A 21,748-nucleotide genomic window follows, 5' to 3' on the forward strand; every position below is an offset into this window, starting at 1 on the left:
AGGGTCGGATGAATTCCACCCAATATCAACATATTCTTCAGGATAATGTTCAAGCATCAGTCAAAAAGTGGTAGTTAAGCAGGTGTTGGATATTCCAACAAGACAATGACCCTAAACAGACTTTGAAATCTACAAAGGCATTTATGCAGAGGGAGAAATACTAAATTCTGGAATGGCCGTCATAGTCCCCCGACTTGAATATCATCGAAAATCTATGGGATGATTTGAAGCAGGCAGTCCATGCTTAACAGCCATCAAATTTAACTGAACTGGAGAGATTTTGTATGGACGACTGGTCAAAAATACCACCATCCAGAATCTCAAAGGCTATAGGAGGCATCTAGAGGCTGTTACATTTGCAGAAGGAGGCTCAACGAATTATTGATGTAATATCTCTGTTTGGGTGCCCAAATTTATGCACCTGTCTAATTTTGTTATGATGCATATTGCATTTTTTCTGTTAATCCAATAAACGTTATGTCACTGCTGAATTACTACGGTTATAGTAGTAATATATGTTATATATTAAATGGAAGTTGCAATATTAATATAGCAATATATTAAAAGCTCAGCCAGTGATAAACAAAATAATTAATTCCCAAACTTTTTCATAGAATTGTATGAGTGATGTGAATGTTTGAAATCCCCCTCCATCCCTCAAACAAGTATGTGTGTTTGTGTGTACGCGCAAGTCTAAATGTAAGTGTGTTTTAGTGTTACAAGTGTGTGACTGTGTATTTTGCACTAACTTGGTTTATGTAGGCTGCAGATCCAGGAAGGCAGGAGCACTGAAGGCACCTGAGGAAGCTGTCATCACTGTGATTGGGGGCGTCGCTGGGTGGAGACAAAAGTGTGGGCAGCAGAGACCAGCACACTTGTCTGCTGTGCCTATGGGCGCCCGGGAAGTCATACCCCAGGGGCCACTTTCCCCCCTGCTCCACTCGTTGACTGGGGAGCAAGTGTGGAAAGCCAATCCTCCACCCCACTCCATCCTGCCACAAGTGCTGCAGAATGTAGAATCAATGTTCTGTGGCACGTTTGGCTGTTTAGGTTTTTCTCCACTGATTTGCTTTTTCTTTCTGTCTCTCACATTATGCATTACCTTTCCTCTTTTGTATACTATCTGTTATCCATCTATAACCTATTTTCTTTTGCTTGCTTTCTTTTATTATTTTATTTTTTTTTATTTCTATTTTTATCTTTCTCTCCTCTATTTGCATATCCTAGCCTTAATTTTTGTAACATTTTGTTTTGCTTCTTAACCCCTTGTCTCTACTTTCCTCCATTGTCCGCTACCTCTTCTAAGTGTATTATTTTATTTCTTGATTTTATGCCTCTCCAAGCATCTCTAAGCATTTTGCTCCTGTTTTAGCTGCCTGTAACTATTAGACTAGTGGCACTTTGAACTGTTGATCGGCTTTTCTCCGCCTGAGTTTTTTTATGCAGATTCGCTGCTATCTGCTCCTTTTTCTTTCTTGGTGCACTGATGTCTTGCCAAGGATGAGCAGATATAGAAGCAAACCAGCTTTCCTCAGAAAGGTAAAGCTGATCATCAGCCCTGTGTACTTTTCTTTGTCTCTGGTCCTTTCTTCTTCTCCTCCACTATCCCTGGCAGCAATGTGAAAAGTTTGGATTTTATGCACATCTAATAACCTCCAGCTACTGAGTTACTGATTCTGACTTTTAACATGCCTTTCTAGGGGGGGAGGAGGGGCATTGAAGAAGGAGAGAGCAGGAGGTTTGTGCAAATCTGTCAAACGGAGCCTTTGATGCCACTGAACTACCAATGCTGGCTTTCCAGCTGCTGAAGTGTCATATCACTCCTGCCAGTAGGACCACTATCATAACTAAAATATTTCAAAACTGCATAGAATTTTTAATACATTATATTTTTTAATATTTCTTTAATATTTTTTAATTACTTGAGATAATTTATTTCAGTGATTATTGATTTCATGTTAGTACCCCTGTAATTATAATGCCATGTTTCAGAGCATAATCTGAAAAGTTATCCCATTAAAAAAAAAAATTAAATACTTGCTCACAACAGATGTCAAATTTAAGGATTTATAATTGCCAGATTGAGATTGCAGTCCCTTAAATAATTTATTTAAATTACTGTACATTATTTTACCTCCAATACATAGGTGACCTGTACTGTACCGTAGGATGTATTACAGCAGGCACTCATACCTCCCAACTGTCCCGTTTTTAGAGGGACACTCCCTCTTTTGACAGTTCAACCCCCATTCCCTCATTTGTACTGGAAAGTCCCATTTTTATCTACACTGAACAGCCAGAAAAATAAAAAGTTTATAACTTTTGGCAGAAAGCCCAGAACAGCCACAGCAGCAGATACGATACTTTTGTAACAATTTTGAAATAAGCAAATAACTAATTGTAAAAATATAAGATAACAGGTCCCTTGGGAAAAGGTAGACTCACCGCATAAAGGGCAATTCACCTTCATTAGCAAAACTGAAAACAAAAAACACAGAAATATGTTCAAACTTTCATAACCTGCCAAATTTTGTAAAATGAACATGGTAATTAGGGGGTGTGACCACAAAATGGGCATGGTCAAAAAAAATTGCCCTGCATAGTGCGGCAACTTTTTTGTCCCTCTTTTTATTTCCAAAATGTTGTGAGGTATGGGCACTCGTGGCTTCTTCACATTAAATTTGGGTACACATTTAGGGGCACATTTACTTAGCTCGAGTGAAGGATTAGAATAAAAAATACTTCGAATTTCGACTTCGATATTCAAAGTCGAAGGATTTAACTTCGATGTTTGAATAACGAGGGTTAATTAACCCTCGATACTCGACCCTTAGTAAATGTGCCCCTTAAAGTGATACTGACACTAAGGGGCCCATTTATTTAGTTTGAGTGAAGGAATAGAGGAAAAATAGTTCGAATTTCAAATGGTCGAATATGGCTACTTCGACCATCGAATGGGCTACTTCGACCTTCGAATCGAACGATTCAAACTAAAAATCATTCAACTATTCGACCATTCGATAGTCGAAGTACTGTCTCTTTAAAAATTTCTTCGACCCCCTAGTTCACCACCTAAAACCTACCGAGGCCAATGTTAGCCTCTGGGGAAGGTCCCCATAGGCTTCCTAACAATTTCCTGATCGAAGGAATATCCTTCGATCAATGGATTAAAATCCTTCGTTCAATTCGAAGGATTTAATCGTTCGATCAAATGATTATTCCTTCGATCATTCAATCGAATATTCGACCCTAGGTAAATGTGCCCCTAAAAATTTTCTTTTCAAAATATGACTGTGCATTAAATGTTATCTATAGGTCATGTTGATCGTTTTTCACTGATAGTTCGGCTTTTGTAAGTAATTGCCACTTGAAGTTCCTTAATCTGTTCCAGTTTAGAAATGCGGTAATTACCCAGTGGCATGCTTCCACTGCTTCAATTTCTAAATCCATTTTGGAAACCATATTTAGTGAATATATGCAGACTAAACTTTTATTGTGAATCTACTGCTCCTTTCTTAAAAAAAAACAAACAAACTCAATGTCAGTTTCAGATATATATAGAGTCTCTGTATCTTAGATTTTGATGGCTGATGGAAGAAGCCCTAGACACTCCCAGTATTGTTTCCTTTAACCCTTTGCCTGCCAAGCACATACGCTGTACGTTCTGGCAGGCAAGGGCTTGAACTGCCAAGAACGTACCTAGTACGTTCTGGCAGAAATCAGTGCTGATCTCTGCATCAGCGGCTTTAGTCGCCTCTGCAGAGACTTAGCAGTGCTGACAGCCCCCTGGGCAACAAGGCTGGGGGGCTGTCATGTCCATCCTGCAACAGGATTGTTGCAGGGCCGACCTAAAATCGCAAGAAGAAGCAACTTACCAGCTCCTCCTTCTCTCTGCTACTCTGGCGACGCCCATGCACTTCCTGGCTGCAGTGACTCATCAGCACACGCTGCTGAAAGTCTCTATCTAGAAGATCAGATTCTCCCTCCTGCTCCAGCAACAGTAAGTGGCCTTATTTTATACACTAAACACTACACACACACTTGTATAGATCTATACAGTTACACAATTAGACACTCATTTAAGTAAAGATTTTTTTTTTTTTGTAATTTTTTTTGTAAAGTTATGTACACTTATTTGCACTTATTTCACACTTATATACACACTGTCTCACCACTTTTAGAAGTGTATACACATGTATACACAAAAAACTCACAAAGAGGGCTTTTTTTTTTTTACTTTTTCATTTTACTAATTTGTGTTTTTTTTACAGCATGGCAGCATGACTACTGGGTAATCGATTTTGGCCACTAATTATGCTGTTGGATGAGTCATTTTGTTATTTCATTGATTTACACAATTTTTGTGGTTTTATTAAATTTTATCCCTGCATTATTTTTCCTTATGTATCTTTAGTATAGTTTTGCTGTTTGGTGCTTTGGTATAGAAAGATATATTTTACTTTGTTTGATCCGTCAGAATATGTACTTTCCAAAAATATATGCTGTTCTGGGGGCTTTTTACAGTTTGGGGGTCTTACAACACATAACGCGAAGTCGGGGTACTGTTTTCAGCAGCTTAGTTGGCTAGTGTGAAAATTCATATGCATGTTTTTCATTTGGGGTCCGTACACACCACATACTTTGGTAAATCTATGCATATTGGGCATCAAGTCATTCATTAGACCTCTGACGTCCATATTTAGGGTGATTTTTCATTGTACGTAAAACATTGTGTGCGAAAAATGCGGCAAACTGCAACATTTTTAGGCAATTTTCAGAAATGTTGTAAAAACCTCTAAGTTTAGAAAAGAAGTTTGGTAATTTGGTGTAGAAAGACATCTTTATCTTTGTTGGATTCGTCAGAATGTGTACTTTCCAAAAACATATGGTTTTGGGGGGTCTTTGCTGTCAGGAGGGTCTTGAGACATAATATGAAGTCAATGGTCTATGTTCACAGAAGGCGAATCGGCAGCGGAGAAAACTCATATGCACTATTTTTATTTGGGGTCCGCACATGCCAGCTGCCTTGGTATATCTATGCATATTGGGCATCAAACTGTTCAGTAGACCCTTGGCATCAATATTTATGTTATTTTACAATTGTATGCAAAAAAATCGGGTGAGATAAATGCGTCCAATTGCAATATTTTTAGGCGATTTTCAAAAATGTAAAAACCGTTGCTTTTATCTCCAAATTTAGGAAAGACTTGCGACTTGGTACTTTGGAGTACAAGGACATGCATACCCAATTTGGGTTTGCGGGAATGTGTACTTTCCGAAAATATATGGTTTTCTGGGGGCGAACTTACTTTTTTCTACCTTTGCCCCCCCCCCCAAAACAATGTAAATGTGTTGATTTTGCAGTACCTGAAATGACAGACCATATGGGGGTCTTCTTGTGGGGCCCCTATATGCCACATGCTTAGGTACACCTATACATATTGGGCATCAAACTGTTCAGAGGACCCTAAGCTTTCATATTTGGGGTGATTTCTCTTGATACCTAAAAGTATGTGGGAAATACGATGCTGCAGGTTAGAAATTTTGAGGTGATTTTTGGAAATGTCACCAAAATCACCACATTTAGGAATGATTTGCAGCTTGGTACTTTGTAGTACAAAGACATGCATACCCAATTTAGATTCGTGGGAATGTGTACTTTCCGAAAATATATGGATGCAAATGTGTTGATTTTGCAGTATCTGGAATTACAGAACTGATAGCTCAAATGAGGTGTCAACATTTTAGGGCCCCTGTATGCCACATGTTTGGGTACACCTATATATATTGGGCATCAAATTGTTCAGTGGACCCCAGGCTTTCATATTTGGGGTGTTTTACATTGATACCTAATGATTTGTGGGAGATATGATTCTGTAGATTGGAAGCTTTGAGGTCATTTTTCAAAAAATTCACCAATTTCTATAAAACATTATAACTTTAGGAAACAATTGCAACTTGGTAGTTTGGAGTACAACGATATGTTTACCCATTTTTGATTCACCAGAATCTGTTCTTTCTAATAATGGGTAATTTTCTAGGGTAAACCTACTGTTAGTGGAATGTTTGGCCTTGAAATCAGAAGTATTCCGTTTGGGGAGCGGTGCTTTGGAAATTTGGTAGTGTACTGCTTGTAGATTTTGATCTATACAAGTGAGAAATCTCCATAAAACTATATATATTTGGTATTGCTGCGTTCAGGAGACATAGACCTTTCCAAATCAGCTGTGTTCTCATACATAAAGTAAATGATGTTTCTGATATATGTGACTGTTCTTTGTGAAACATGATTTTTTTCATTTTATTGGACACTTAGAAGCCTATATTTTTTTACAGAAGTAGAATTACACCAAATTCTTGCATATTTTGAAAGTTCAGGTTGTCCTGAAAAAAACAGTATATTGTTTTGCTGGGTAAAATAAAAGACCTCCCCAGGAAAGGCCCTTAATGTGAAAGAGTGCAAAATATCTAAAAACTGTGTGACAGTAGATGTTCGCATCTAGGACAAAACGGCTGGCAGGGAAAGGGTTAAAGCAGGAGTGCCCATACTTTACTAATGTAGGGTCTACTTTTAGTGAAGGTTGTCTTATTATGATTTACATACATAATAGCATTGTTAGCATTCTGTTCCATAAAAATATTACTTAAATATTATATTGATCTATGAGAGAATTCACTGTAATGTGCAATATTTAAGAAACCACTATTTCATATGTAACCTATACAGAATAAATATCTGAATGAAAAGAATGTGATATAGACTAGCTGTTTGTTGACAGTGTCTTTTGAGATCTACTGATCCCCAGCTAAAGATCTACTGATCTACCTTTTGGACACCCTGCTTTAAAGAGACAGTTCAAAGTAAATATAAAAACTGGGTAAATAGATAGGCTGTGCAAAAAAAAATAAAAAAAAAATTCTAATATAGTTAGCCAAAAATGTAATGTATAAAGGCTATTTACCCAGTTTTTTTTTTTACACTGAGCAATTATTTTAAAGGGTGGTTAACCTTTAAGTACATTTTTAGTAAGTTAAAGAATGGCTAACTCTAAGCAATATATTTATATTATATATTTGTATAATATATATTTGTGTGTGTATATATATATATATATATACACACACACACACATACATATTGCAGATAAGTATAGCAATGGTATATGGCTATTTAGGGAACAGATAGGAATGTTATTAACTAGGAATTTCATTAATAAAGGCTGATTTTCCGTACTTTGTTTTTGCTTTACATCTATGCTATGTAACCTAATTTGATATTCTGCGTACAAAAAAGCTCTCTACTTTGCCTACCCCTTTATTGTTTTCACTTGTATTCTTTTTATTAATATAAAAAAGTGCCGTGTCTTGTGTCAGCTATTGACTTGATAAAGCCAAGCCATCTCTCCTCTTATTTAGTGGGTCTTGAAACTCTTCCTACACACAGGAAAAACAATGGAGAAAGCCAGATTAAGTGGAATGCTTTTCTCTTCATTCTTTCAACTTAAAACTCTTACATATCCTTCTTAAACGGGAACTGTCGCAAAAATGAAAATTTAATATAAGCATCAAACTAAAATACACAACTTTCTAAATACAATCTGTACTGTTTCTGAAATAATCAAGATTATCTTCAATCTCCCTCTCTCATCATCTGCTTCTCTTCATTCTCTCTTCATGAGAGATCACCTGTCCAGAAATAGTGAAACTTTAACTGTAACAGTAAGAAGTGTGGAAACAAAAGATAGAAGAACTTTGTCTGTTAATTGGCTCATGTGACTTAACATTGTTTGTTTTTGTATACCGTGAATCTAAGGATCCTAGGGGGGCAGCCCTTTGTTCTTATAATTGAATTTTTCTATTTAGAAATTCCCAGTGGCACATACTTCTAAAAAATATATATTATAAAAATGGTTTATTCACATGATGCAGGGTTTTACATATGAGCTGTTTAAGCATATATATGTTTATGCGTATATTTGTATCCATGAGCGGCCACTGGATCCAGGGTTCTATTCCAGAATGTCTCCATGTAGAGGCTCCTGTGAAGTAGAAGACCTGTGGTCACCCATCCTCTCATGTAATGTATTCTGTGTCTTCCCAGCATTAATACATTAAACTGCATAAACAAACAATGATGTAAATAACATAAGTAGATGTACGGAGATTTAATCTTTAATGGGAAAAACTTTCCTGAATTTGAATAATTATTGGTAAATTAATGGGATTCAGGTTTGGGAGTTTAGTCAAATATTTTGCATTATAAATACCCCCCAGTGTTACATGTGCATTTACATAATCTAAACAAAAATCTATTATCTGTATTTCACATGAGAAATGATGATGTGGTGTTCATAATAACATATTAACTTGGGTTGAAAAAAAACCACATCCTTTTATATCTAAATTAAAGTACTAGTTGACCCAGATGAAGGCAAAAAAAACTCCATCTGAAGCCTCTCCAATTTGTCTCGGGGGGGGGAGAGTTCCTTTGGGCCCGGACTGGCAATCTGTGGGTTCTGGCAAATGCCAGAGGGGCTGCTGTGTGGTTCCATAGAAAGTTACCATATAGTGGGCTGTTAGGGGGTTGTTTGGCCTCTGTGTACTTGGAATGGCAGGGCCTATTTTGACTCCCAGTCCAGGCCTGAGTTCCTTCCTGGCTCCAAGAAACCATTTGGACTTGTTCCTAGATCAATGTTGTGCTAAGAGCTCTTTTCAGTAAACCTGTATTTTCTCATTTGCTTAAACACCATCCAATCCCTTCTTAAGGCTATCTAATGTATCAGCAAGTACTCTACAAGAATTCCACAACTTCACAGATTACACTGAAAAAGAAAACACACTTTCTGAATATAAATTTGGACCCACTTTTTTTCTAATCTCAATGGATGCCCTCATGCTTTTACCTAATGGTAAATCACGCATTAGAGTTTATTATAGTGCCCCCTTATATATTTATACATAATGGCCCTTTTAAAGATTATTGATCAAGATAAAATGCTGATATTGTAGAATATTTAGAAAATCTACATTTTCCATTTATTTTGTATACAAATACTTATTTTTGCATTTTGATTTTTTCAGTCTAAATATGTTTATTTCCTGTGCAGCCATTTGAAAAGTCTCTTTTGTACTGCTATGAATTTTTAATCAATAAATATCTGGTATCTCAGTGAAGTTCATTATATTTAGCACTGGCAATTCGCTGGTATTCATTCATCATATATTAAAATAAATATAAAATATTTATATATTAAACATATCAAAATATATTTGTTATGGTGCTTTATTCAGAGCCATAACTCTTGTTACAGAAGTGTAATTACATACAAATTTCAGCATATTGTGAAAGTATTTCAGTACTGGTATGGGATCCATTATCTAGAAACCCATTATCCAGAAAGCTCCGGATTACGGAAAGGCTGTTGCACATAGACTCCATTTTATCCAAATAATTAAAATGTTTAAAAATGATTTCCATTTTCTCTGTAATAATAAAAACAGTACCTAATACATGGTCCAATCTAAGATATAATCAATCTTTATTGGAAGAAAAACCAGCCTATTGGGTTTATTTAATGTTTACATGATTTCCTAGTAGTATGAAGCATTACAGAAAGATATGTTATGCGTAAAGCCCCAGGTCACTAGCATTCTTGATAACAGGTCCCATACTTGTATCTATTTCTCCTAGGCCTACTAAATGTAGCTCCTAAAGGAAAAGAGCACAAAATGGAAATTAATGCACAAGTTTGTGACCGTTGGCTGGTAGTGAAAGGGTTCATGGCTGGTTTTCAATGTACTGTACTTTGATCTTTTAGGGGCAGAGTTATCAAGGGTCGAAGTGAAAATTCCAATTTCCAATTTAATTTTTAAATCCTAATTTTCCAGTTTTTTTGTGAAATTCGACTAGGGAATAGCTAAAATTCGATTTGAGTTTTTAAAAAATTTGTATTAAAAATGTATCATGTACTGGCCCTTTAAGAATTCAAATTCGATTGTTTGCCACTTTAAACCTGCAGGATTGCTTTTTTAGCCTATGGGAAATGACCTGGGATCAATTTGAAAATCACATTTCGTTTTTTTTCTCCAAAAAAAAAAAAATCTAATTTGATTCGAGTTTGCGGGTCGATCCCATTTCAAGTTTGAAAAATTAGAATTTTTTAATAAATTGCAGTTGGTGGAATTTTGGTCGAATTTCGAGTTCATGGGAGTTTATGGAGTTTTTAAAAAAAAAAAACTGAATGAACTCTAAATTCTAAATTCAACCCTTTGTGTTCAATGCAATATTTTTGTATAGTTTTTTTTTTTTAACCTCTACCATCACAATCTGGGTAGATATTCCCACAGTTTCTTTGAAAGACATGATAAACCAGTTTTTTAAATTGAGAAAATAAGAATATTTGAATTACAACAGATGCCTTTCTCCTACCCTCCATCTTTTTCTACTGTTTTTCCTTCAGGTTCCTGATTATAGAGATTTTATTGTTCATCCTATGGATTTTTCAACAATGAGACAAAAACTTGAGGGTCACCAATATACATCGCTCCATGCATTTGAAGATGATTTTAACCTCATGGTTTCAAACTGCCTTCGCTACAATTCACAGGAAACAATCTTCCACCAAGCTGCTCTCAGACTTCATCAGTTAGGAGCAGCTATTTTACGCCACGCCAGACGTCAAGTTGAGAGTACTGGTTATGATCCTCAAACTTGTCTTCACCTTCCTGAACAGCCACGCACTGCTGACTATTATAGGATTTCCTGGGAAGAGGGTAAAATACTTTTTTTTTTGTTTTATTTTGTACAAGGAAATTCAGGCATTTAATATACTTTTAAGAAAAGTTATGTAAAATTTTTTTAACTCTTAAAGGAGAAGGAAAGGCTATTCTTAAGTAAGCTTTATCAGAAAGGTCTATGTAAATACACCAGTAAACCCTCAAAGTAATGTTGCTATGAGTCCTCTGCCAAAATAAACACAGCATTTCTTTCCTTTTATTATGTACACATGGGCTTCTGTATCAGACTTCCTTTTTTCAGCATAAATCTCCAGGGCAGGGCTTGTGCATGCCCAGTGTGCTCATTTCCCCCTCCCTCCTCCCATCCCTGCTGTAAGTGAGAAGGGAGAGACTCAGGCAGGAAGTGATGTCACACCATGTTAATACTGCAGCTTCTATCCTAAACAAACAGAGACAGTGTCTAGAGCTGTTTACTCAGGTATGGTAAAGCATTCTGCAGAATAAATATAGCATTCTAGCTTGCAGTATTGAGGCTAATGTGTTGACAATAAACCGTCTTGGAGCTTTCCTTCTCCTTTAAGAAATTCAGATGTACTCACAACTCAAATGGGAGGTTATTTATAAAAAAGCTTGAATGTCTAATATTCGATCGAATACAAACGACCAGAAAATTCTAATCAAGATTTCTTTGAAAAAAACCTAGAATGTCAGGAAGGCAATTAACATCTTCAATTGGTTCGACGCACCTCTGCCATTGACTTGTAAATTAACTTGGTAGGTTTTAGGAGGCGAATATTTGAATAAATCTCAAATTCGAGTTGGTGATTTAAAATTAGAATTTGTGAGTTTTGACCCAAAAAAAAATTGAAACTTTGAATTTACCATTCGAACCTTAATTAATCTGCCCCTAAGAATCTATATTATATATATTTCTGCTAGTGGATCAGCTCCTGCTTCCAGAGAACAGAGCACATCTTTCTCCCGAATGCCAGTTGAAAGAACTCCTAGAAAAACTTGAAGTTGTAAATAGCTTCCGGACTAGTGGTGCGCGCACAAGGCGTCTAAGGCTACTTAGAAGAGAGATTAATTTATTACGTCAAAGGTCGGCGCCATGCAATCGAGACCCACAAGAGACTGATACTGGTAAGTAGACCTCTACATGAACATTTTTTTCAGATTTTATTATTAATTGGGCAGTGCTCGCTGCTGATTCACATTTTTGCTGTAGTGAGTTTATAATCTACAGTTTGGCCATTTCTCTATAGGAAATTTTACATGAAATTTTTTCTAAACGGCAAGTTCTTATGTTCTTAGAATGTTTTTTTTTAACTTAAGAGTTGATGAGTATCGTTGGTGTCTCACGCCCTCTAACAGGAACAGCCCCCTTGGCACAGGTCTTCCAAGGAGCAAAAAAGACCTGCAGCCTTGTACTTTCATGTAACTACTTAATGGCTTTATCTTTATAAATTATTGAAAGTGTTTGGTTGCAAATATATCTCTTATTCAAGGTTGCTAGGCAAAATGACAAGGACTATCAAGATATTAAGGAGAGACTACAATGGTAAATTTGGAGACATAATTACTCACTTTTAGGATGTCTATATCTCAGTTATGCTGTATTTTCTCACTTGGTAAAAAGCATCAGCTGTTTTCTTGAATCAATCTAATGTATGTGCCAGTATAGCCATTAAATGTACGTGAGAAATGTACGCAATTTCATAGCTCACTGATCATGCATTGCATTCATAGCTTTTTTCTTTTCTCTGAGGGGTCATCAATGGCTTTAGGAATCACACAGAAAGTGGCTCTGATTCTGATAGCAGCTCAATTCTAAGTCGGTTGACTGTCGCGAACTGCTGTGGGTAAGTGAACAGTTATAACTAATTATATAATATTATAATAGTTATAAATATATATTTTAACAAACAAACAGTTTTTCTGTTTTTGTATGAACTCAGCTTCTGCTCTTTATATTCCTACAGAAGTCTCATGCCCCTGGGAAAGCCTGCCCTGTTACAAGTTCCCTTGTTCGAGACTATGAATGGTGATTTTGATTATAACTGCCAAGGTGATACTAATTATTTTTGTTTTTTCCCCCCAAATGTTTGTACTTTTTTGAGTTGTCCATGACAAATCATGATCAAATCAAACCCCTGCATTTAAAATATTATTTTTAAATAGTGCCAATACATGTTCCTTAGTGCTTTTCAGAGATTATACATAATTCACATACATTATGATCAGTTTTATCAGGAGTTAAAACTGCATGTATTTTTTTGAAGTGTGGGTGGAAACTTTAGGATACCAAGTCGTGCACAAAGAGAACACTTTGCATCTAGAACCCTTATTGTAATTTAACCTAATTTAATTATATGTTATTTTCTGAGTGAAATTTAAATACAAGCTTTTTAATCAGAAAATATTTAAAGTGTAGGACAAGTGCAAGGCAGTGATCATATAAAATCCCACAGGGGTATTTCAGATATATATATATATATATATATATATATATATATATATATATATATATATATATATATATATATATATATATATATAATTCCACATATAACGGCACTCACCAAATAACGTATCACAGCTGGGTGCTAACCATAATTCACATAAGCCCACGTTTGAAAGCACTCACAGCACAAATCTGCTGTGAGTGCTTTCAAACGTGGGCTTATATATATATATATATATATATATATATACAGGGATTGACAGCACTCCAAGGAAATACATCAAGTCAATAATTCAAATGAAAGGGGAGATTTATTGGTGATCCAACGTTTCGGCTCTGCACGGAAGCCTTCGTCAGGGAAAGAAAAAAATAAATATATATATATATATATATATATATATATATAACCTGCCTAACTGCTAATTGAACCATATCTGAAGCCTCTCCAGTTTGCCTCAGAGGGTAAAAAAATTCCTTCATGACTCCAAGATGGTAATCAGACCAGTCCCTGGATCAACTTCTACTACAAGATATCTTTCATAATCCTCTATTCCCTCCCTTGCTAAAAAGCTATCCAACCCCTTCTTAAAGCTATTGAATGTATAAGCCAGTATGACTGATTCCTTTCATCAAATGAAAGATTTGTAGTGTTAGCTGCATAACAATCCCAAGCCTTTTTAACCTTCTCAGTAACAGCCTGTATAAAGGTTTCTAAAGCATTGCAGGATACATCAGGTAGATAGGTGCTTTTTATAAAGAGGGAGAACAGCCTACAAATGACCTTCACCACAGCATAGTGCATTGTGGCTAATAAACGTAAAGTGACAGAAAAGTATAATAAACTCCATAAGCTTTTCACGCCACAGACCACTCTCAAAACTTGGCATTTATTAACCATTACATGTATACAAAAGGAGAGATTGGTCAAAGTCTATGGACCCCTATTTTATTAAAAGTTACGTTTCTGCAAGTGCATAACAGAGATTTGTAGTTATAAGTGTATAGTGCAAAAAGGTTTGTAGTTATAAGGATATGATAATAAAATTGCCACCATTTAATTTAAGGGCAATCTCGATATGGTGGTCCTTACTATTTACATCTGGTCATATTTTATTATAGGCTGGCATCTTCCTGCATGGTAGGAATTTAATAAGAAATGTTTAAAGAAATTTAATTCTTATTCCTAGGACGCAGTACTCTGAAGTCATATGACGGTGGTGCTGAACTGCAGCCTCTCCAGCTGGTGTGGGCCAAGTGTCGTGGTTACCCATCCTATCCTGCTCTGGTAAGATTGAAAATAAAATTATTTATATTTGTCAACTCTGCACCAAAATTGCTACCGGTACCACTGCCATAGACACAATTATTTATAAGCTGCAGTTCATACCACTTTGTAGGACCCTAAGTTCATCTAAAAATTATCTTGGATAACGCTATAGTGTGGATGTGCATAAATGAGGCCTAATCGATGAGGCGGTCTGTAGCATGATCCTAAAGCCATGAATCTTCAGTCTTTTCATTATCCACCACAACTTCTTACTTTATATAGTGTAATAATTCCTGCTAAAGATTTAGAATTGCTTCTCTTACGTTTTAAACCCCCTGTTCCTCTAAATCAAGATATAGCCTTTGTATTTACTATCTAGTAATGTAGCACATTAAAGCATATTTCTGCAATACCAGTGACATAAATGTTATCATCCAGTGCTAATAACTCCCGCTCTCATTAGCCAAGCATCTTGCATTAGTAAGCAGGACATCTTTTTCAGCAGTTTTCAAAGAAATGACATTCCAAATATGTTATGTCAGATATTTTTATTTTTTTCACCCCACCGGCCTCTCTATTCTCATTTCGTTACCTTGTCCAGATCATTTAATCTGACTCAAATATTTGTTTGGCCAAAATAAACCGGACTGCATGGTAAGGTGAATTCAAGTCTAAAAGATGTCACCTTAGTATCTGTACCAGATGGAAGTGAGACAGGAACACCCCAAAACATTGTGCATGCAACACACTTCCTGCATGTCGGAGTTGAAAATATCTGTAGTAGTACAGTTTGTCAGATAGATATTTTAGAGATAGTTGTCCATAGGTAGGAAAGGTAGAACTCTCTAATAGATCGAACAAAGATATTTGCAACCTTAGTTTGGCCAGAATATAATGTTTTGAAGGTGTTGGAGATATGGAAGGTATGAGTTGCCCCACAAAGGGAGTCTGGGAGATGCCAGTGGTGGTGATATTTTGGGGAGTTTCAGGGTTGCTGTCCACATTTTGTAGGGCACTGAAAGTGTAGAGGGCAAGTTGGGATGGTCAGTTGTGTATTAGTATGGGAAGTCCTTCCAATGAGCCCAAGATGAGGGCCTGTAGTGTCATATTTGAATTGTACAGATCTGGAAAAAAGCTCAAATTAAGATAATATAATTGGGACACCATGTAGTATAGTTGTAGATTGGAAAGTGCTAGTGTTTTTTGTTCCAGAGAAATGAAATGATTTGATGCTAGTTGATTGGAAGGCACTCCAATTTGCCTAAGAGTGGATCAACTTGTACTATGAGCTATCTCCCAAAACCCTGTATTCCCTCAACTGCTAAAAAGCCATCCAACCCATTCTTAAAGCTATCTAATTTATCAGCCTGTACAAATGATTCAGGGAGAGAATTCCACATCTGCACAGCTCTCCCTTTAAAAAAAAACCCTTCTGAATACTTAGGCAGAACCTGTTTTTTTCTAATCAGAATGGATGACCTTGCATCAGCTGGAAAGACCTATTGGTAAATAAAGCATTAGAGAGATTATTATATGATCCGCTTATATATTTAAACAGTTATCCTATCACCCCTTAAGCACCTCTTCTCCAGCATGAACATCCCCAATTTGGCCAGTCTTTCCTCATCGCTAAGATTTTCCATACTTTTATCAGCTTAGTTGCCCTTCTCTAATTAGAGACCCTCTCTAATACAATAATGTCCTGTTTGAGTGCTGGAGACCAAAACTGTACGGCATATTCTAGATGGGGCCTTACAAGTGCTCTATACAGTGGAAGAATGACCCCTTCCTGCCATGAATCCATGTCCCTTTTAATACAGCTCAAGATGTTATTTGTCCTTGATGCTGCTGACTGGCATTGCTTGCTATAGCTAAGTTAACTCCTGGTAAGGAGTTCTTATCATGACAAAGAAATCTGTCCAACAGTAACGAACGCTCCAATAAATAATATAAATGGCAAACCAAAAAGTAGTAGGCACTGCTGTCTGAACAAAGCTTGTCATAGAAGTTAGAGTTTATTGCAAGTGCAAGGAATTTTGATATAATTGGTATTACTGAGATCTGGTGAGATGATGCTTGTGACTGGTCTATGAATTTAGATAGTTATACCCTTTTTTATGAGGGCCAACATTAAAAACATGCCCTGAAAAATGTGATATCACATCATTGCCTGTTGAGGTGAAAATCTATGTGTAGAGCTTCAGCTGGAGTTAAGAATATTATCATTGGTATATACTTAATATGCCCAGTATATAATTGAGGTGAATGAAACCCAAGCAACTTAAAAATATAAAAGGCTTCACTGCTAAGCAAAGTTGTTGTTATGGGTGACCTTGCTTATCTGGATATTAACTGGTGTAATTGATAGTCTAATCATAAAAAAACCAATAGGTTTGTTAATATGCTAAATGCCAACTTTTTTCAGTAGTTTAGAAAATAAGTTTTTTTTGGATCTTGTATTAACTAATAGTACCAAATGTCTCTACAACAATAATATGGGTAAGCATTTATGCTTATCCAGAATATTGTACTTCTCCCTCTGCAAAAATGCCTTTGTAGATTTCGAAGTGTGTTTATGGTCATTGTCTTGTTGGAATTTCCAACCCATCAGTCACCATCGACTTTGTGACTGATGCTTGAACATTATCCTGAAGAATTTGTTGATATTGGGTTGAATTCATCCGACCCTCAACTTTAACAAGGGCCCCAGTCCCTGGGGTGTTCTTCTTCCACCATGCAAATAACTACATTTTTGTCTCATCGTTCCAAAGCACTTTATTCCAAAATGACTGTGGCTTGTCTAAATGAGCTTTTGCATACAACAAGCGACTATTTGTGGCGTGAGTGCAGAAAGGGCTTCTTTGTCATCAACCTGCCATACAGATGTTCTTTGTGCAAATTGCACTGAACTGTAGAACGATGTACAGATACACCATCTACAGCAAGATGTTCTTGCAAGTCTTTGGAGGTGATCTTTGGGTTGTCTGTAACCATTCTCACAATCCTCCACATATGCTGCTCCTGTATTTTTCTTGGCCTGCCAGACATGGGTTTTACAGCAACTGTGCCTGTGGCCTTCCGTTTCCTGATTACATTCCTTACAGTTAAAGCTGTCAGTTTAAACCTCTGAGATGGCTTTTTGTAGCCTTCGAGAAAAAAATAAGAGTGTGTGCTGCCACAAGAAAAATATATATAATGTAAATGGTACCACTCTAATAAACCAAAAAAATATCGTTGTTAAGTAAATAGCAAGGAGATCCACTCACAGTTCACCTCAGTCCCAAGGTGCAAAATTCAAGACACTGAATCCAAAAGGAAGAATGTGAGGATCTCCAATAATCAAGAGCTGAATATTTTTTTAAAAAAAGTAGAAAATTTATTCGGACATAAAACCTAACGCGTTTCGTGCCTGATGGGGCACTTACTCATAGGCTGATGAGGCCTATGAGTAAGTGCCCCACTTTTCTACTTTCTACTTTCTACTCACATTTTTGTAGCCTTCCCCTAAACCATGATACTATTGTTTACAGATCTTTCGAGAGTTGCTTTGAGGTTCCCATGCTGTCACTCTTCAGATGAGAGTCAAACATAAGCACAACTTGCAATTGGCTAACTTAAATACCTTTTCTCTTGATTGGACACACCTGCCTATGAAGTTTAAAACAAGCTAATCCAGCCAATTTGGTGTTGCCAATAATCAGTCTTGAGCAAATACATGCATTCAAATTAGCAAAATTACAAGGGTACCCACATTTTTGCACAGCCAGTTTTTTTCACATACAACTAAATGCTGCTTAATTTAAAATCTTTGTTCAGAAAACACCCCTGTACTTAGATGTTCCTGAGAGGGCCTCCCAAATTTTTTCATATGACTGTAACTCTGTAAACGGCAAGAACTCCTTAGGGAACTGAGTGCTTGTCCTCTACCGTGGTTAGAGAAAATAATCACCCTTGTGTGCTATATGAGCAAAATGCCACTTTTGACATAACCACTAGAAGGCCATCAAAGTATACTTTGTCCATCTTTTCTGGACTAACATAAGCTTGCTAGTGGACAGAAAAATATTGCGTTTGAAGGAGAGATGGGTAATGGATTTATCCTCCACTATAAAGACTTTAATATAGATTTGATATTCCTAACATAGACTTGTATCTTTGTGAATAGAAATTTAAGGATGTGTCAGTTGGTTTATTCAGTTTAATGGTTTATTCAGCAGATCTGCTAAAAAAATCATTTTGTACTTCAAGATATTAGTGCTGTATTATTGAGCCTTTTATAATACATTTCCAGGTTTAATACTTATCACTTTGATGTCTTACCACCTGATTAACCAATCCATTACATAGGTAAAGTCCAGCCTGCTTTGTTTGGATTCCTGTCCATATGTATGTCCCACCTTTGTTTCAGATCATTGATCCCAAGATGCCTAGAGAGGGGCTGCTTCACAATGGTGTACCAATCCCTGTGCCCCCATTAGAGGTTTTAAATCTGGGAGAGCAGAGGCACCTTGAAGCTGGAGGCCAGCATCTCTTCTTGGTGCTGTTCTTTGACAACAAAAGGACCTGGTGAGTTGCTCAAGATTCTAGCTCTATATCTGTCATCCATTAGAAGTCCTGCAGTAAATATTGCTTGTACATGCCTTAGCTTTTGTAAGTAAGAAGTAGCCAATTTTTAACTACCAATTGTTACATAATTACATACTGAAAATTAAGCTCCAAGTTTCTTTCTCATGTTGTGTCAGTTAGTCTAAAATTAATGTAATAATTTTCAGCAGTTAATAACTTCAGCAGTTAATCTACTTTTTTCAGTGGTATATTTATTCATATATTCATTAGGAATGGTGAATTGACGCACTAATTGTATGGACTGCTTTGGTATTGCATTGGAATATACAATATGTTTGTGCTTTCATTTTAGGCAGTGGCTTCCAAGTGACAAGGTTATACCTCTGGGTGCTGATGAAACACTGGATAAACTCAAAATGCTAGAGGGCCGGAAGGCTAGTATACGCAAGTCGGTTCAAGTGGCTTATGACCGTGCTATGAAACACAAGAGCCGTGTCAGTGGGTCTCACCAATTCATAACGCCAAACTATCTGTAATGTTCTGTATATACTTTTAGTATATTGCTTCCCATTCAGCATGTGCCAAAACAATTTAACCTGTATAACAAAATGCAGCTTCATTGAAAATCTTTGCATCGGTCATCATCATTCCTCTGGAAATTTGTAACAAACATTGAGCAACAATATGTCAAATGGCCACAGCTATGTTCCCTTTTTAGCATAATCCCAGTTTGTCTAAAGAAACAATTAAAATAATATAAACTTTTTTTTTAATAATTTCTTTTTCGGATATGGCTAGTACAGGGATATTATGAAATCTTAAAGGTTAAAAGTTCACCTTTGAGATAACTTTTAGTATGATGTTGGGAGTGATGTTCTAGGACAATTTGCAATTGGTTTTTAATTTTTTTATTTGTGGTTTTTGAGTTATTTAGCTTTTTATTCAGCAGCTCTTCAATTTGCATCTTAACCAATCTCGTAACTAGGGTTCACATTACCCTAGCAACCATGCATTGATTAGAATAATAGACTGGAATATGAATAGGAGAGGGTCTGAATAGAAGGATCAGTAATAAAAAAGGAACAATAACCATACATTTGTAGCCTTACAGAGCATTTGTTTTTTTTAGAAGGGAGTCAGTGACGCCCATTTGAAAGCTGCAAAGAGTCAGGAAAAAAAGGCAAATAACTATAAAACTATAAAAAAAAAATTATGATAAAAGATGATTTTTTTTTCTTTTTATATTAATATAGTAGTAAAAAGCACATTTCCCATTTGGCTATGTTGTTAATTAGCCATTTTTAAGATTTTTTTTCTAAATATGATTAAAACTCTGAAACCTTTTCAAGGGAGCTGAATTCCTCTGCTCTTAAGGGGCTGCTGGTTGGGTTTCAGATTAATTGCTTAGCAGAAGCCTGATGTTAGTTACTCCAGCCTGAACTGAGGTGGATCTTGACCCAGCTAACAATAACACAGTACCTGTCTGCAAAAGCACAGAGACTAAAAAATACATCCAATACATTGACCTGGACGCAGATACATGGAGCACATTTAAAGTCACACATTGGCTTGGGTGCAGACACAGAAGAGTGCAGTTATGATTAGAGGGCTGCTTGCAGGCCGTGGAACAGCCTAGTGTGGCCCTAGCCTTAGAGCAGGGATCCCCAACCTTTTGAACCCGTGAGCAACATTCAGAAGTAAAAGGAGTTGGGGAGCATCACTAGTATGGAAAATCTTCTTAGGGTGCCAAATAAATGCTGTGATTGGACATTTGTTCGCCCCTATGTGGGGTGCCAAATAAGTGCTGTGATTGGTCGCCCCTATGTGTATTGTCAACCTACATTAAGGCTCTGTTTGGAAGTGCACCTGGTTTTTATGCAACCAAAACTTGCCTCCAAGCCTGGAATTAAAAAATAAGATCCTGCTTTGAGGTCAGTGGGAGCAACCAACATCCAAGAAAAAGAGAGGAAAAGGGAGGGAGAGGGAAAAGGGAAAAAGTGAGTGACAGTTAACCATTGATAACTTCAAATTTTTTTACAATTTTTATAGAGTATATTTTAGAAAAGCAATGTTAAGAAAGGCATGCTAGTGAAACGTGACCTTTAGTGATATAAATTGTTTTAACATATGCATAAAATTCATACATACTGATGTGGAATAATCACATGCGCACATTTTACATATATATTTTTGTGGGTTTACGAAGAAAAAATCACTGGACAAACATCTAAGCTCATATGATAATCTCCACATTTCTTTGTCAGAGGCTATTTTGTAGCCATGGGCACACCTGACCTGTAGGGCCTATACCTGTGGTATGTTGCGGTGTAGTTTTTACTCTGTTGTAAAACCATACATACATTTTTTAAATTAAAAATGTATTTTTGATTGGCCATGAATGACATATTTGGCTCAATATAGATGCTATTAACCATCTTATTGTTTTTATACTAATTGACCCATGAATAGATCTATATGTGTGTTTTTGTTGTTGTTTTTTACGCATATAGGAAATATGAGTTCTTGTTTAGCTTAAAATTTACATCAATTCCAAAAAATGAACTACATAAAATAAAGTTTATTTATTATATTTTATGGTCAAAGCATTTAATTAAAAGAATAAAAATGTATGATATTAAAGCAAGGGATACATATTCACTTGTAGATAGATGTAAATGTATTATTCCTTTCCTGACTGAATGGTATAATCATTG

At 36.2% G+C, this 21,748-nt stretch overlaps 1 protein-coding gene across 2 annotated transcripts in view; it reads left to right on the forward strand.

Moving 5' to 3' along the window:
- The window catches only part of brpf3.S (bromodomain and PHD finger containing 3 S homeolog), a 44,906-nt gene extending 25,108 nt beyond the window's left edge, over positions 1 to 19,798 (forward strand). For both annotated transcript variants that reach the window (XM_018249254.2, XM_018249255.2), the window contains exons 6-12: positions 10,461 to 10,773; positions 11,677 to 11,880; positions 12,506 to 12,599; positions 12,720 to 12,805; positions 14,389 to 14,486; positions 18,877 to 19,034; positions 19,387 to 19,798. In XM_018249254.2, the coding sequence (XP_018104743.1) occupies positions 10,461 to 10,773; positions 11,677 to 11,880; positions 12,506 to 12,599; positions 12,720 to 12,805; positions 14,389 to 14,486; positions 18,877 to 19,034; positions 19,387 to 19,570 (1,137 nt within the window). In that variant the 3' untranslated portion in view covers positions 19,571 to 19,798. The remainder of the gene's footprint in view (positions 1 to 10,460; positions 10,774 to 11,676; positions 11,881 to 12,505; positions 12,600 to 12,719; positions 12,806 to 14,388; positions 14,487 to 18,876; positions 19,035 to 19,386) is intronic.
- The last annotated feature ends 1,950 nt before the right edge of the window (positions 19,799 to 21,748 follow it).

This window comes from Xenopus laevis, chromosome 2S (genome assembly GCF_017654675.1).
Source record: "Xenopus laevis strain J_2021 chromosome 2S, Xenopus_laevis_v10.1, whole genome shotgun sequence".
NCBI classification, from domain to species: domain Eukaryota; kingdom Metazoa; phylum Chordata; class Amphibia; order Anura; family Pipidae; genus Xenopus; species Xenopus laevis.